At 39.4% G+C, this 18,009-nt stretch overlaps 1 protein-coding gene across 6 annotated transcripts in view; it reads left to right on the top strand.

The window, feature by feature from the left end:
* Positions 1–18,009, top strand: part of uif (sushi, von Willebrand factor type A, EGF and pentraxin domain-containing protein uif) — a 68,834-nt gene that overhangs the window by 408 nt on the left and 50,417 nt on the right. For 5 of the 6 annotated variants that reach the window (XM_087344072.1, XM_087344069.1, XM_087344071.1 and 2 more), the window contains exons 2-3: positions 14,669–14,755; positions 17,440–17,473. In XM_087344072.1, the coding sequence (XP_087200198.1) occupies positions 14,687–14,755; positions 17,440–17,473 (103 nt within the window). In that variant the 5' untranslated portion in view covers positions 14,669–14,686. Of the gene's footprint in view, positions 1–534; positions 554–14,668; positions 14,756–17,439; positions 17,474–18,009 lie in introns of those variants that run through there. The other variant, XM_087344070.1, reaches the window with a different exon arrangement.

Raw genomic sequence — 18,009 nt, 5'->3', positions numbered from 1 at the left:
AAGGTATATTTTTCCCTCTCGAGACTTGTTTAGTTATAGGCCGTGACCAAATTAATTAATAGAAACTTCTATCTAGAAACGCGGTATAAAAAAGCAGGCAGTAAAACGATAACATCTTGCTAATTCGTAAAGTATTAATTGGAGTAATTAACCAATTCCACCCATGAAACCAATAATAAATTTTGCGTCAGTATGACGTTATTCCTAGTGTGTTTCAGAACAGAGTCTACCTGAAATGAAAAATTTCATCTTATTTGATTCGAAATTATTGCTTGTATCTTTAAACCACACCAAGTCAGTCCACGTCAAAGTGTTTCTTTCTGACTTAAGAGAACATGATTTTCTGCGTAGGATATAGAACGTTTGCGCTGAATCGTTTTATCAAAACGATTCGTGAATTTAAAAGAACGTGGAAGAAGGTTCGTGGCCTGAAGACCCTGAGGAAAAGTGCGAAATTATCGGAGGACAGCTGGTCTCTAAGTCGAGATAGCAACCCGGGATCTTCCTAAGTTGAAGGAGGGATGCTGACACTATAAGCCTACTGTGGCGTTTGGTGAATATAGAAGAATTATTTTTAAATGACGGAGACTGTGTACTGTATAGAGTATAACAGTACATTAATAGGCATGGCTGAATAATTATATCGGTCAAATCATCCGTGATGCATGAAAAATCGTGGCCGTGGAGTGGAAAAATTTATGTGCCACCCGCACTTGGGATTTTAATGGTTTTTAGAAAAACTTATAAATATTTAGCTCACAACATCGATGGGGGCATCAATCAAAATAGTTGGGTTCCAGAAAAGAGCACGTTTTATAACAAAATGCAAATGATTATTATTCCTCATTACGACATGCACAATTTTGAGAATGTGGCAGAACAAATGACTGAATGGTACCCCCATTCCCCAAAAGTGGAAATTCCTATCCAAATGTTTTATTTTTGGGATATTGAGCATTTTCTCTTTATTATTGAAGTAAATGGGTATGATTCTGAAAGGAAGTGACGTATCCGAATTTATACATCCTGGCACGGAATGATCTATCGAAAATATTAAAATGTTTTTCTTTAACATTCGAGTTTTTCCAGGAAATTACGAAATACCAAATATTACTACGAAATGTTCCAAACATAAGTACAGGACTTTCAGGCCTACAACTGTCTTCATTTCCCTACAATGTACTTTCATTATTTTTGCATTGAATATGTTAGCAAACTCTTGACTCCCACAGAACAGAAGACGGTGAAAGTGTCGTATTATTGTGCAATCCTACAGACGATTACATTAAAGACTCCAGCCACTTAATTCGCCTCTGTTTTTTTTATTCACAGAAACATCCATTGAACATCTTGATAATTAATTTGGCTTAATGGTTTGTAAATTTTGTCAAATACATTTATATATTTATTGTAGCAAACCGTGATGCAACACAAATATGCTACATTCTTTGGATTCTATTAAGGCCCGCTGAGTTACCGTGATGATTAACAGGTTGTGAATTAGTTAGATATTGGTAAGGAAAGATGTTAGCGTAATACGACGTACCAAGATCAGTGATAAGTCCTGACTGAAATTGTTTTATTCGTTTCTGAAAATGATATGTGAAGTTTATGCACAATGTCTGTCAGTCCGTCCGTCCGTCCGAATATTTTATCTATAATTTTTTCTGTAAGGATTGCGGTGACGTTTTGCGTTGTATCCTGCACCAAGAATTATTGGAAACATTTAATATTTTATCTGCATGACTGGATTTTGTTGGCCCAGGACAGGGTCCGGTGGAGGGCTTTGGTAAATTCGGTGATGAACCTCCGGGTTCGTTAAGCCATCTAGTTAGTTAGTTAATCTGCATGACCCCTACTACGATGGAACATCATAAATGCTTTGAAAATAGGGTAATCATATGAAAAGTAATGCATTACATAAAGTATAGGTCCCATTACACATATATTTTTATTTTAAATTCTGTTTTTTGTTGTGGTAAGTATTTAATTAAATACAAGGAAAATAATTTGTGACTTGTGCGCTGTGATATGTACAGTGCCATTACTCTCTGGCTTTCCAAGACATTCACGTCCGCGGTGTGCATACAATAAGGCCAGCACATAAGGGATCCACCCGCGTCTTACCCACTGGGTGAGGGGCAGCTGATCCACCCAAGAGAGACTGCTCCGTCGAATTCTAATGTCGGCTTGGGCGTTGAACTATTAAAATATGTGGCTACTAGTCGGCATTCAAAACGGAAACTGGTTTTTATCGGTTCGTCATTACAACAGAAGATATTAGCGTTGGTTTCTGCTTAAAATAGTAAGAGGGATGCAGCTTTTACCAGTTGCGACTTTGAGGAACCTCCTGTTACAGGCAGCTCTCAAACACTGAACCCATGTGGATGCTTGTTCTCGCTTTTCTTTCGTTGTCTTTTGCATTCTCTGGTGGCGGTAAAATGCTTCAGATTGTCCAGTGTTCAGTTCAAGGAAGTGCGCCGTTCATCAGGATAAGAATCTAGGAAATATCTGCCAGAAGCCATGGCTGGAATCGAATGTTGCGTCAAAGAAGAAGGCGAAATGAGAAAAATAAGTTATTACTGTTCCGCAGATTTGCCACTGTAATTTATCACGCACTCTTTAGCTTTGGCTAGGTTACTCATTTCCGGGGTTCGAAAGATCTGTTTCGTAGACCTGCATTGTTTATCGCGTCTCATTTGCCTCTGCAGGAAAATTCATGCGGGTAATCGAATGTGCGGGTGACAAATTACTTGAAGCGGGTTGATACGTAACAAAATACAGAATGAACATGAATTATTAAAACATCCAACGCCTACGACAGAACTTCTGTTATTTGTTACCGGATAAAATTGTATTTATTGCTATTGCATGTTTGTCTTGTGTCAGTCGTAGTAACACGCTAAGCAAAATGGCGTCGTTTATTGGTGCTGAGTTAGCGCAGTGTACTTTTTCGGGTTTTAAGAAACTTTCCAACGGTTTGCCACAATGTTTGAAGATTTTTTATTCATATAACCATGTCTTTCTCTTTGACTAAATCACAAAAATAATCTTCATGCCATTTTGTTCTGCAGTTGATTCTAAACACATTACAAAGAGCTATGTATACGGAGGAATTGTTTCGGAGTGGTTTTGGTGTTCTGTTTTCATGCCTTTAACCCATACGTTCTATCCTTTTTCACCGTTTTTAGTAGTGTCGGCATGTTATCTTCAGTTACTTCACTAGATAATGGTAATAATATTTAATGACTTAGTTCCTGCATCCTTGCAGCGGGCAGACATATTTTATCGGCTGTCTTTTAAACAACAAATACCGTATATAACAATAAAGCAGTAGGTATACGTGTTATCATTGCCCTATAAAACGTCAAAAGATACATTGGATTAACGAATAGGCTATTTAATGGTCTTACTGTACCGACCGCGTGTCTTGTAAATAAATGTTGCCGTTCCATTCGTGTTTGGGAGTGAATTATCTAACGGTTAACAATCAATTAAGGTTACATATACGACCCGAGATGCAATAATGTCATGGTTAATTGCATAATATATTGTGTGTGACCATTTTAAAGTTGTCCACGTGCACTGGACTCCCAGTACCTTGACCATGTATGATGTCCCCGGAAGTTAGCTGTATTGACGTGCATGAAGGAGTAGGGAAGGCGAAGAAGTTACTAGCCAAAGGAATACAAAGCGGCTGTGTGTGAGGTCTCTGGCCTGCTGTAGCCCGTCCACCAGAATGCACACGCACTGTTACGCCAAGTAATAAGCCCCGAATGAGAAGTGCAATGTGCTGGAAATACGATCACCAAGTCTATGTCAACATTACGTAATCTTGTCACTGATATTCCTTCGCAATTTCGTCTTTGAGGTCGTCCTCCAAAAAAGAGCAGAAGATGTAGAATAAAATGTAGAACAACGAAGTGATGTCTTAAGACAAAGAAAAATAAAGGAAGTATCGAATAAGGAAATATATCGATTGGTGACACGTCGCGAAGTCGCACGAAACACTAAAATGGTGGATACTTGTCTTCGAGAAGATGGTGGGCGTTTTTATCATCTCCTGTTAAGCTGTTCTGTTCGGTATTCCTAATAAAAACTGAAAAAGAAACAACTCTTCATGTTATATTGATGTCAGCAAAGCTTAAAAATAGCCGCATTGTTTTAGTTAGGGTTGCGTTTTAAATTAAAAAATCTGTACATTGGAAGAGTTATGAAATTATGACGAAAATAACTGCCGTTTTGAAGTTTGCAGTAGTACAGTGGGCTGTATCTGTTTGATCGTCGGTTGCTATCATTTTGGTGAAAAATATTACCTGCAATATTCAAAGTAGAAATGCCGTAACATTTTCGTATCTCATATAAAGCAATTAGTAGGTGCAAATTAGACACGGACCATTATAATGCCTTTAATTTAAATATGTTTAATTTAATTTTGTTTTATCTAATTATTTTAACCAGTGAATTTCGACGATCGATTGGCCTTTTGTCATAACTCAATAAGATGCTGACAGTTAAGTTGGTCTCTCATAGTTGTTGCCATAGCAACTGCGTAAGAAGCACGTAACATTGCTGTCACGCGTTGGTTGCGAAAGAGGTGATTTGTACAGCCCTTTTCTGCCTTTGTGGGCATATTCCATCTGTTTCCGTTCTTGCTTTTGTTGATGAAGTTGTGGAGGGGGTTCCCCCTTTTCTTTCTTGGAAGATTATGCACCGATGCTATTGACCACATCGTCTTTCCTGCCATGGCCTTGTACTCTGAAGTTGTTACGGATAATCACCAATAATTCAACTCCCAAGAGGCTGCTCCAAAATTCAGATGTGGCCAATTACAGCTTTTCTTTTAAATTACTCTCAAGTGACTGTGTAATGGACACATTAAGATAATTTATAATAGAATTTCTGCGAGTATTCTTATAGAGCGGTTTTTTGGTAGAAGAAAATACGCGAATCCGCTATTTATGTAAGACGTTCGCATTGACGAAATTGTTTTCTCAGAAAACCTCGCATTTTTAGAGGCCTGTAAAACGGTCTTATAACAAAAAAATCAACAAATCATTTCTACACTCACTGCAATCAAATCTGACACCTTTGCATTCGGCAGAAATTTTCTTAATACGAATGTAGATCATTTTTATACGTAAGACGAATGTTATGCAGTCCAGGTGATACAGCGCCATGCATTCTTAACCACAGTTGAGTGATCAGCTTTACCCCCAGGGAAATAGCCCTTGGTATCCATTAGATAAGAAGCTGATTGGGTTCCAAATCTGGTCTGGAATCTGTGGTGCAGAGAACAATTAGTGCCCCTGCCGAGAATCGAACCCCCAGTCATCCATACCGTAAGTCCACGTTCTAAGCTACTGCGGTCTACGTTCTTAATAAAATAATTTGCAGAACTTGAAATATATATGTGTCAGTGTTTAACGCTTAACACAATTACGCGCTCTAATTAATTTCTCATATAATTGAAAAGGGGCCGACAGATAATTGTTATAGTTCTTGTAAAACCTACGTGCACTGAGCTTATGACGTAACCTAACAATTTCTCATACGCACCTGCATGTTAGGGAGATAGTAACTGCTGTTGCAATATGTTGTTTCCTAAGAGAAACTGGGTTATCGGGGATGTGTTCCTTGATGCGTGGACTTCCGCCGTGGGTTACACTAAAAACGGTTCACTTGAATTGCAGAGCAGAGTGGAAGATAACGCATTATCTTCTAATGGATTCCCTCTGTCCAGTCGCCTTGCTACTGGATGTAAGAAGAAGAAACAAAGCAAACTCACGGCGTAAAGATAGAGAAAACTGCATTCCACAAAGCAGTTTCTTCAGACTGACGCCCCGCGGGCTACATCCGGCCCGACACCGCTTGTAACGAGGCCCACGAAGGCATTTGTCAATTTGTTACTCGTCCCTACAAGCTAATTTATTTTATTTACTCCGAAGGACTTGAACAAGCTTTTTCAGAAGCAAATTCAAAATAATATTTAACTCTACAATAATTAGTTCGGATTTTAATCAGTGTCGCTATATTTCAAGTATTGTCAAAGATAACGAAAATTGGTTATTAATTTTGTTCCACAAATGTCTGGGTATTCCTTGTACAGCTGACTGACTATCAATTTGTCAATAAGGATCCTGCCCCTTGGAGTGAAAGATTGTTTAGCCCTCGGGAGTGGTGATGGTGGTGGTTGAAATGAACGACCGATGGTGAGTCGGAGGCTGAATGTACTGGCATCCGTGGTTCTGACACTTGACAGGTACGGATGGCCTAGTGGCAGTAGGCCGAGCGATGGATGATGAGGTCCTTGTGACCCAACCGCTGCTACTTGCCAACCCATCCTCCGCTGTTCTGTTGTTCGCACCCCACCACGCTTTTGAACGACTTCTTACAACTTCCTCTCTTATTAACCAAACTACGTACATGACTTACGGGACAGATTTCAGGTTCTGGCGACGATAAATATGAAGACGGATACCTTCTGGGATATTGCGCCGTATAGTCTAGTACAGTGGTATTCAACCTGGGATACGCGAAGACATCTTAGGGGGTATGTGTAATTTAAAAAAAAAAAAAAATTATGATAAACACTCCATAATCAGTAATGTAATTTATTTAATTTATTTTAGATGTAGATTATATACTATGTATAACTTGAATTATACACCGACTTTGGGGGTACAAAGTTGAAGAGAAATTATATCTGGGGGTACGCGAACAAAAAAGGTTTAATACCACTGGTCTAATAGATATCTACCGACGTTTCAGAGGTATCTACCAGACTATATGCCGCAACACTTCAGAAACTGAAATTTCTTCACATATTCAAGGGACAATCAGCTTTCTCACAAAATTAATTGCATTTCCAAGACCCAGTAGTTGTTGTTATTATGATTGTTATTAATTTGCAACAACTAAGAAACTCAATAGTGTTAATATTACGTTTTTGATACGTGACTCGATTGTACTTCAGGAAGAGCTGGTTCTGTTTGCAGGATGTAATTCTTAATGCCTGATTAAATATGGCTGGCCATTCAAATGACAAAAGATGTAAGTTAATTAAGTGAGACTTATCCATTTGCAAACTATTCTTCATAGTATTCAGGAATCCATTAAAACGGGCTTGGTTTAATTTTGTCTCAAACGGGGACATCCTGTAACACTGTGACACTTTAGAAGCGTGAAGAGAGATGTAACGGTAAACAGACAGACCATAACGGAGTGATAATGGAATGAACTAACACTGATCACTGGGCAAATCAGAGGTTAGAAACGCTTTCATGTCGTACAAATATTGGCGGGAATTGGGATATTTGTTACGTAAAGTGAAAGGGGGAAGTTTGCTGGCCTGCCTGTAACCCGCAAACAGAACGAGATGGTGCTTAGCTCGGAACTGTTTTCGTTAATAGACCAAGCTGGGGGCGAGTTGTCCACGTTCAGCTACTCAGGAGAACGACAGCATTTTATGGAACCCGAAGATTCATTACCACGTTCAACAAGAGCGCATCATTGGTCCCTATCCTGAGCCAGATGAATCCAATCAACCCCCCCCCCCCCAAACATTGTGTCCCTAAGATTTATTTTAATATTATCCTTTATGTACTGAAAGGTCTTCGGAGTGGTTTCTTATCTTCAGGAGACGGGAGTTACAAGAATACATTTTTTCAGTATCTTTTATTTAATCGAGTTCTGCTTCGAAACGAAATGTACTTGATGGCATGTGATGATGATAATTATTGCTTCTTTATTTTCGACCATTGCCTTATGAATGAACCCGCAGACTAGAATAAATGACGAGAAATGTTGTTTGCCAGGAGCTTGACAAGTAACCTGTGCAATACAGCCTCTCAGAGAGAGAGAGAGAGAGAGAGAGAGAGAGATATTTTCTGCTTGAACAGATCCGGTCTTCGTTAAAAACAATTTAGCTGTGACCTACTGCCTTTCCGAGTATCTCCGCACTTTGTAGTATTCCCGCCTTGTCCGTCACGTATCGCTATACTGCTGTTGCTTGTAATAAATACTCTTCCGTAGTCACCACACCGTGGAAAGTATCTTCAGTTTAACAGATGCAACGGAAAAGTCACAGAAAGGGTCATCCTAAGACCACTGTAAATGTAGCTTAGAGTGAATTGTTTAAATCGGATCATGGTAGGTTCGGAAACTGACCTCGCCACTTTCATCAGGTGTAAATGATTAGTCTACAGTAAAATGGTTAAAGAGAAATCAATTAAAACTACTTCCGTGGGGCTGCGTCATACACGTTCGATATATCGAAGAAGTAGGTTAAACCCAGCCCAGTCTGGGAATTTATTCAGTTTGGATTAACATCACCATCGGTGAGATCATCAAACTACAGCATATTCTGACTCTTACAGTCCTTTTGATTCTTTTTTATTTTATAATTTGTTATTTTATTGCTTGTATTCAGTTTGAAGTGACTGAGATAGTGTTTTATATTTTATTGAATGGTGTGGAAGACTCTTTATCAATCTGCATCGATATTTGTCCACTTTTCTGTTGTTATTTGCGTGTTCAGTAAAACTGGAATGCACTGTATAAAATACTGAAGTTACAGGCCACGCACATGCTTAAAAAGGTGATGGTTAAGAAATATTGTAAATTATCATTCCGTATAATAATATTATGGTTTCTTATCCTGTAAATAGCAGGATCCTATCTGAAAGTCACACAGTCAAACATTTGCTGTTGTTACATTGGCGTGTGTGAAGTTTTCTCTTTATGACAGAAGGTGAGAACTTACAAGGAAAATTCTTCCTTACTTAAATTATGTTGCAAATAGCCGGGATTTTTATTGGTGATTTTTTATGTTTATTATTGTTATTATTATGCACTGGAATGCTGCATCTAGCTTACCTGCTTTAAAAACTTGTCTGCTCAAGCCTGTGACGTGTGTAATAGCAACTACGCAAATCTCAAGGTGCCAAAATAAGAAAAAAACAGGAGTATGTGAACTTTCTGCTGGAAAATGCTCAAGTTTAAAAAAAAAAGTTTTACAGCGGTATCCTAACTATAGTCTGGAAGATCTCCAGATTTTACGGCCTCAAACAAACAGCAAGGTACATTCGGGAGTGAGGCTACCTCAACCAGAGGCAGCAACCAATAGTCTTATGTCGTCTTCCCATTTTTTTACCTGAAGATGGAAGCAGAATCCGGCTTCCGAAACGTCGTAGTTTTACAATATTGTAATTTTTACAAAGCACAAAGAAATAATTTTACATATCATGGCGCACAAACATTAGAATACTTTAGAATTTATCATTTATATAAGAGGTGATCATCTTCGGCATCATCATCATCATCATTACGGAAGCGCTTCTGTGTGTTTGTTTGCGGTGAAGAGGGCATTTCTTTGAGGCACTTCTCAGTGATTGTTCTTGCGATGTTGTTCTGGACGAACAGTCAACTGGAATCTCTGAGCGATGGATGAACTGTAAAGAGTCTCACACCTGACGTCTGATTAGGTAAGGTATTTAACCCTTTAAAACGCAGTGGGAACTACCTGCTTTATCAGTCAGCAGATTCTTGGAGTAAGCAGGCCTGATTTCCCTTAAACAGAATTACCAAATTGATATTCATAATGGTAAAATGTAGTTTTTTTACGGACCGATTTCTTTAATATTATTCAGGCGGAATTCGGCGTCGAAGGCTAGAAATGTCTTTTCTTACCCTAACCTGGGCATTGTTCACATGAACAAAACGCCTCAGTTAGCCTAACCTAACAAAGAAATTGCAGATTTTTTTCCGCACATATTGTTGAACACCAAAGCTGTGATAGTATTCAAACCAAAATGGTTTATTATCGTCAGCGATGTCTTTTGCAGGAAGTTTAAATGCTCACAACATCCACAGCTTTAATCAGGACCAATTCCGTTTTGTGCTGTCGGTTTGTAATGTTCTTCAGGCTTTAGCATGAGCCTGTCTGTCTATATATTGCGTTTTCTTCCTGGGAGATAGGGCAGTTGTTGAACAACAATGTGGACTGAATTTATCGTTGAAATACTTCGTTGTGTAACAATTGTGATGGTCAGTGCAAATGACCTAAGAACACTGCTGGAACACATACTTAGTCGAGTTCTTCCTGAAGAAGGCAACAGTCGCTCAGTTACTGGGAAGGTCCGAAACCTCTCGGTGTTTTATTCGAATTTCCTGTTGGAACACATTGGTGTCCAAAAGTGATTTTAGTGCATCAATGACCTACGTGAAGAACACCTTTGGAATGCCAGTGTACTGCAAAAAGTAACTTAGAACTTGCTTTCGAATATGATATTCTGAAGAGTTTCCTTTCAGATGATGACAGTGGGAATGTATGATGTGAGGCTACAGTGTCATCCCCCCTTACATCGTCCGTTGCTTCCGGGTGCTACAAGTGTCATGATCCTGACAATGGGTTGCAACGGGCACATGCTTGTTATATGCACCTGCTAGACTCACAGTTGTGTGTTCAACTGTTTTACCTGTTCTAAACAGCGAACGTGTCCCACGAATTGACGGCCAGGTGTCAGATTTATCAACAGAGCCCTGTGGTCTTGAGGGACATGCAGTGAGTGCGTCCCAGAATGCAGTGCTGAGGGGACCATCTGGACGCCAAAGAACAGATGAACAGAAATGTTTTATGATCTAACGGAGAAACTTCATAATGAGGAGTTTCGTAATTTTTTCTCTCCACCAAATATTACGGTGATGTAGCCAGTGAGAATGACTCGTGGGCAAAGTAGCGCGTATGGCAAAGATGTTAATTCAATACACAGATGATGGCTGTCTGGGCGGTCGCCCTGATGATGGAGGCAGCAGGCGAAACGTTGGTATCTTCTACCAGACTATATACGACGCAACAGAAGACAGCCATCTGCATACTCGCAGCCGCGAGAATCTGAAATCTCACCAACGACTGAGTTTGTAAAAGTAAATCGTGTAATGTGTGAAATTATTTTCAATGCTTCTAATAAATTGTTCTCTTGCACAAATTGCGGAATGCGACTCGATATGAAAAGGTTAACGCAGCGTCGGACATGGAAAAGGTTGGAAAACCCGGATCCAGACATTTGCTTGAACGGCCTGAGAAAATTTCATCAGGGACCTTCGGGTCAGCGGAATGCCGGGCATGAAGTCGAATCGAATACAGATCAAGCTGGGCTCACCTCCATGGATTCTTATTTGGACGATCAGAGTAATTGACATTCACCCGCAGTTGTCACCTTGCGCAACCTCATCCCCTGGTATTATGCAACTAAAGCTACAAATATGAATTACAGTGCGGCTTTCTCCAGAAAATTTCGAAATGTAACACATTTATAACAGTTCTCATGCTGTTACATTCTTACGAAACACCAGGTGTTGTTTCCTTGCAGTAATCCTCGAGAATTCTCATGGTCGTTGTGACGAAAACGGAACTGCAATTTGACAAACGGTTCACTGTTTATGCGCACATATTTGCTGTGTAGACACTTTTTAGCGCTGCTAAGATCATGTCCTCCAACACGGCCATATCAGTTAAATGTTTTCACTTAAACGCTTACGTCAGCTCCGTCTGTCCGTACCCATAAAATAATTCGAAGATTGATAACACAATTTTTCATGAAAATTGATACTGAGGAATTTTGCGAAAAGTTGTCGCCGAATTTCAACTTCGATCTATATTGGACAATTTCAACAACCGGATTACATTTTAGCGTAAATACTAGAGCTTATCCCAGTTCTACTACAGATATTTATCTTTGTCGCCATGGTAACCTGAGGAGGAATCATCCTCTGCGGTGACGTCGTCAGTAGTCTCTCACACACCATGCCTACGCAAAGACTATTGACCCCCAGACAACTATGACGTCACTGGCTCCATTCGCAAAGGTCATGGGGCAAATTTGTTCGAACGCGCTATTACGCTATGTACACACTTATTAAGGAACCTCAGGTGCGCCTTTGGTCTGTACGTTTCGTGTCAACACGTGGAAACCGAAGGAAGAGGGAGGCTGAAAGGACACACCCCTTGGGCCTTGAGACTAATTCGTGAGGGTGTTCTTGATGTAACAATATATTTATTTAACATTACGGTTGAGCGGTTATTTATTTTCTTTCTAGGGAAGTCCCGAGTTCAGTACCTTGTGCTGAGCCCAGCTACCCTCACTGATTTATTGTGGTTTTTCTTAGACCTTCCACTTAAATGCCGGAGTGGTAAGGCATTACTACTTCCCTGCAGGTCCGTCAAATTATTTGTTCACGGTCATTTGTATCATTTGACTCTATATAACATACGTAGTTGAAAAACCGTTGTTATATAAATTAAGGAGGCGACAAATAAAATGAAAATTAAGATGGCTGTCTTCTGGGTTGTTGCGCCGTGTAGACTTGTAGAACTTTACCGATGTTTCAGAGATAGTTGCCGCCTCCATTATCAGGACGATGATGATGGAAGCAGCAAGGACCATCTGAAACGTCGACAAACTCGTACCAGACTACACGGCGCAACAACCCAGAAGACAGCCAGCCAGCTTCAGACTCACCGCTATTAAAACCTCAAATCCTGCAAATAAATGTCTTGCTGAGGGAAGTCTTGCAATACATCAGTTGGTATTTTCCCACAGAATTGGTAATGGCAGCCTCTTTACAGCGCTGAGGAATGCGCCTACAGCATGTGTCATAATACCGTTATCCACATAGATGGCTTCCCAGCAGCACCGCGTTACGAATTCGTCTTCGGCCAACCTCGGGCAATATGTATGTGGTACAAGCGCTGTGGCTTCAAGACGAGAACGAAGAATGCAAATGTTCCTATTTTGTGTTCCAGACACCTGTATTTTTTTCATCCAACCTATATTCGGCTGTCCGCTACTAAATCCACGGTGTTCTGTTTATATAACATCCAGATAATTAAATTAACTTTGCTTTCCAAATCCTCTTCCGGAAAAGAAATACATATTAACAACAGCCACCATTAAGAAGTTGGTAGAGTAGCAAGTGAAAGCTTCTTTGTCTGGGTCTTTGTGTGTTAAATAGAGGATTCACGTAAGGTGATCATTACAGAGGCAAAACTTCTCTCCTGTTGTAAATTACATTGCCTGAGAATCTGCTCTGAACAGTGATCACTAACAGATCTGATATGCAATAAACAATTCTTGAAATAACAAACATCGCAGTTAAGCGAATACGAGACGCCTGCAAGTCCGTACGGCGTCACAATCCAGAAGCTGGCGTGGACAAAATATTGAGCCTGTTTGCGAACAGGATAATATCTGGAAGACGTCTCTCATTTCCTCAAGATGTATGCTGGTCGACTGTCTCATAACGGGATACTTTCATTTCAATTCAGATTATTAATTCATCGTTTGTAGTGACTCTGTTTCACGCTGTATTACGTGCGTAGCCGGAAAGAAAAATAATTAAACTCAAGGCACAATGAGATCTGCAAATATAAACCGACAAAGGCCGACGGCTGTCTACGTGGTAGCGCTGGTGTCAGTGTGTGGCTGGCAAATGTATGCTTCAGCACTGGTGAGTTTCTATAACACGGCCATAGTTTAAAGTCAAGCCTTACGTCATCTGGGTGACGGCTGATTTTAAGGCGCCCTTCACCGACTGTAGAGACGCGTCACGTGAAGGCGTGGCCAAGAAGAAATTTTCCCTGTAGAATGATGGAGTCGCTAGTTCCGTTTCGGAACAGATGCACATTCTCATTTGCCTGTAATGAAGCACTACTCGGAGATCAAGAATGATTTAAACAGCTCCTGTGATCCGTCTTGACACTAGCTGATTTAATCTTGTGCTGATGTATGGACTATCGGGGTGTGGTAACCAGAAATAATATTGAATTTTATTCGAAAATATTTTATACGAACCTAATAACAATTATAAATTACATTTTTACGGACCTTTCAAATTCTTTACCCCTCGAAGCCAAGTGATAACTACGTCAACTACCTCTTTTGGCATTAAGCAACTCAGAATTTTGTGCATAGGGTGTGTTTGTGGGTTTCATATGATTCTCAAAATAAAAAGCGGGAGTTCCTGGGGATTTACTTTTGCCATTAAAACATCCGCCAAAATTAATAAACTCTGCCGTTTTAGGGCCACACTTTGCGAAAGGACGAACACGTGACTGAAGTCAGCACTATTTCTATATATATATATATATATATATATATATATATATATACATTTTTTTTTTAATTTTTTCCCCCATATAATCAGCAGCTGCAGAATTAACAGCCCAGCAGCGTTAACGTAGTACGATGCACTCCAGTGGAGCCAGACAGATTTCACATTGCAATGATCTCGAATTATTTGTTGCGATAAACTCGCAGGCCCGTGGTTCTTAAACTGTATTTTAAGAAGTTTAACAAACGATTCCAATTTCCTCCCTAGATTCTATTACAGTGATCAGTCTAAACGCAATGCTGAGTTGTAATCGCAAAATGAAAGCATTTCTGCCTACAAGTAATAATTTGTCGATTTATCGTTCATATTTTTGTAAGATGTTGCCGATGAGCATTGGTTATAAAACATCCTGCATTACATAAAACGTACTATTTATCTAAGATCACAGCTCAGTAGCGTAGACAATATTTCTATTGGGATTGTTATTTGAGATTGATTTTATTAGACTCTGCCTGAAAAGTAATTTGCTAATTCATCATTTCTATTTTTTTTACAGATTACTTGAGGCACTGCCATGCTCATAAGACACCCGTCGGCCATATTGGTCGCCATATTAGGATATTTCACACCGCTGTATTCTCAGGTAAGCTGTAAGCTTTGTTCGTACTTGTTTACTTTGCTTCATAATCAACTGGTATCGACGTAAACTGCAGAAACAATTTTTAACGAGAGAAAGTTGTGGGAATAATGTTATTGAAATGACAATCTGGCTTACGTCTTGTTTTAAGGCAAGGATCAATTCATCACTTTTGTACTGAACATTCAATGATACTTGTAAAGTTGTCATTTTCTTAACAATCTGCATTTATAGCAATTCATAAGTGATTCGCCGAGCAGTGGAACTTTCTCAATGCGAAGCTCCACTTTTATCTGCTGATTGGCATTACTTAACTAAGGAACTCCAAAAACAGAACATTTACTTGATGTAGTTGATAAATATTCAGATGATATAGAAATTCCTTAATTAAACCGTTCAGTTCATAACCGCGTCAACAAAAACTGCCACAAGACTATTATCAGGCAATCCAATCTAGTTCACATTGTTGCCGCCTGTGTCTTTAAGATTCAGGCGTCTCAAATGGGCTTTTCCCTCGATAGAGTCCTTCGACTGAAACATTAAACTGGGCCAAACAATGTCATGGAACTGATGTATTAATTGGATGGATGACAGAGCATCTGGGGAGAAATACGAGAACATAAATGAGGTTATGAATGCTTAATACATTGTTGGAATATGGAAGGAAGAAATGGGTATTGAAGTCAAAGAGCAAAGTAGGACAGAAGCTTAAATGAAATTTCTGAAACCAATGATCAAAATTGCCGAAAGATAAATGAAAAATTAGAAAAAGCGAATATGATAAGTCATAAACAAAAACCACAGAAAGTATGATCAACAATACCCGCTGAAATTCCAAGAACATGCAGAAAAGATGGGCCCCCCCCGTCCCCCCGAAAGTTTATAGTGGCAAACTCGAATTTATAATGTAATGTAGGCCGATAAAAATAGATGGCAGAAGCTGTTTAATTAGCTTCGGAGTGGCTCTTTGGCCAAATTCTTTTGAAGGAGGAATGCGCCAAGGGACCTATTTAACGTAGTTTAGTTAATTAAATCGTAACAGACGAGTTGCAGGTAATATACAGCTAGTGACTTCACTGTTAAAAATACGGACTGGCTGTCGGAGCTTCTTTGTGTAGTGCAGCTTTTTTCACCATTCCCATGTTTTTTTTTCACGTATCTATTTTTAGTCCATGATGTTATGAAGTTGTGAGATAATCCCTATTGTGTACATCCAAGCAGTCCACCAGCTGCTAATGGAATGCTGCTCGTGGAATGTACTGAACAGGAGATTTCCTTTAAGGGAAAGTTTTATTCCTAGAAGAGCACGGATTTCAATTTTGGGGAGGAGGACAGCGTGGAAAACAGTGACTTATTTCACATGACTTGTGGCTTGTACTTAACCTAAAATCTTAATTTTGCTCGCTGCTATCCGACCTACAGCATCGCCCATAAAACGTTGTGAGTCACAATTACTACCCGATGAGGCCTGATCTTGTCACACGGAGCAAACGAACTCGCCAAGAATGTGGTCTGGCCCTACCTCGACGATGACGCAAACGATTGGGTGCTGGTACCTTCGGACTACTGTCGTAAAGCACAGCAAACGTAGGCCATTTGTCTTGCGTTGTAATGGCTCGTTTTGTCCCTCGTTTACTTTCACGTTTTACGAAATGTGTTAATTACGAAACAACCTTCAGATCATTCTGCAAAAAGACCCTACGCCCGAGAAATCTTGTGTCCCATGATTATTTTTATCTCAATAATGCCTCCACGCTTGCTTCGTATTCGGAAAACCATGGGTTCAAACGTCCGCCCTCAGACTGACCATCCTGACAGAGGAGATTTTCGTTGTTTTCCTCAGTCCCTCCAGGCGAATACCGGTATAGTTTCTGAAATTAGGCGACAACCGCTTCCTTCCACATCTCATTCAATTTATTATCCACTAATCATCATTATTGTTCGGCGCAGTATAGGCTGACCTATTGAAAACGTCGTTAAAGAAGTCACAGATAAGTAACGTTGGACCAGGTGCTGGTGCACTGCAGTTTCAGACACCAAACCCCTCACAATGAAGGGGTAACGTGATGAGGAGAAGCCATTTTCAACTTTCTGACTAACCGGAAGTAGAGAGACGTAGGAAGACGCACATTTCAAGCGACTTCAATTGAAGCATTGTATTCCTCCGCACACAACAAATGTTAGGACGAACAATTGTTGTTGTCGTGAAACAAACCGGTGTGCGTGAAATGTGCCACAAAAGAAACTTGGGAGTCCATGATAAAATATAATAATAATGGACATTTTTATTAGCGTCGTAAAAATTTGATTGATTTTGCCTTACTGAGTAGGATACGCGTTCTTACATTTAACTCCATTGGAATATAAGAAACGCATGTTTATCGTTATATTTTCCTAGTGTTACCTTTTCCTTCTTGTTTCTTTTCTTTTCACGCTTAAGCTAAAACGCTAGCACAGAATTTCTGACGGGGAGGGGAAAAATAAAGTAGTTTTGAAAATTCTAATTTTTTTCTCTTAATATCCATCATAATTCAACATTCTTTCAAGATGTACCGTAAAGGATCCAAACGCATGAAGAAATTTCTACAGACACATCACACCTATTTGTTATTTAGGAAGTGTAATTAATTTGATTGTGTTTGAACTGAAAAACGTGTGTATTCTAACAAAAACTTCTCCTTTCTTTTCAGGGATCGAATAGTAGTCTATTTTCATGTCCAAATGGTAAGTGCTTTTGTTTTGTATATATTTAACTATAGAAACGTAGCACACATTTCATTTACAGTATTTAGTCCCATACGAAAGACGTCGATTGATAGGAAAGACCACGGAAGACTGTTAAAATATTACGAAGTGGTGAGGAAACCACTCGATTATAAAGACGCAGTTGCAGTATTTTTCATTATCAATTACTTTATAAGTAATGTTGCTCATTTTTGTTAGAGGAGGAGTTCCTCAGCCCGAAGGGTTACGTATACTCAACTACTGTCAGCACATTGAGTATCTTTTGTTTACGGATGGTTTGTACTGTAGCAGATGGACGTATTTTTGTGTGATAATTATGGTGGTATCCTATTAGCTAGACTGGATCCCCCAACGGTTTATTACAGACTTTGGCATTCAGAGGCCATACTTATTTTTAAATTATTTAAAAAAAATTAGTTCTTCTTCCATATTTGATTTTGTCAGTACACGATAATAGGATAATCAGAGACATCTATGCATTTATGGTAGTTAAAAATTTCAAGGTCAGTCTCTCA

The sequence above is a fragment of the Zootermopsis nevadensis genome, unplaced genomic scaffold, assembly GCF_977971745.1.
Source record: "Zootermopsis nevadensis isolate Lab colony 2312 unplaced genomic scaffold, Znev_1.0 Znev_ptg000007l, whole genome shotgun sequence".
NCBI lineage: Eukaryota > Metazoa > Arthropoda > Insecta > Blattodea > Termopsidae > Zootermopsis > Zootermopsis nevadensis.
Note: the sequence above shows the minus strand (reverse complement) of the source record. Positions and strands in the feature narration are given on the sequence as shown.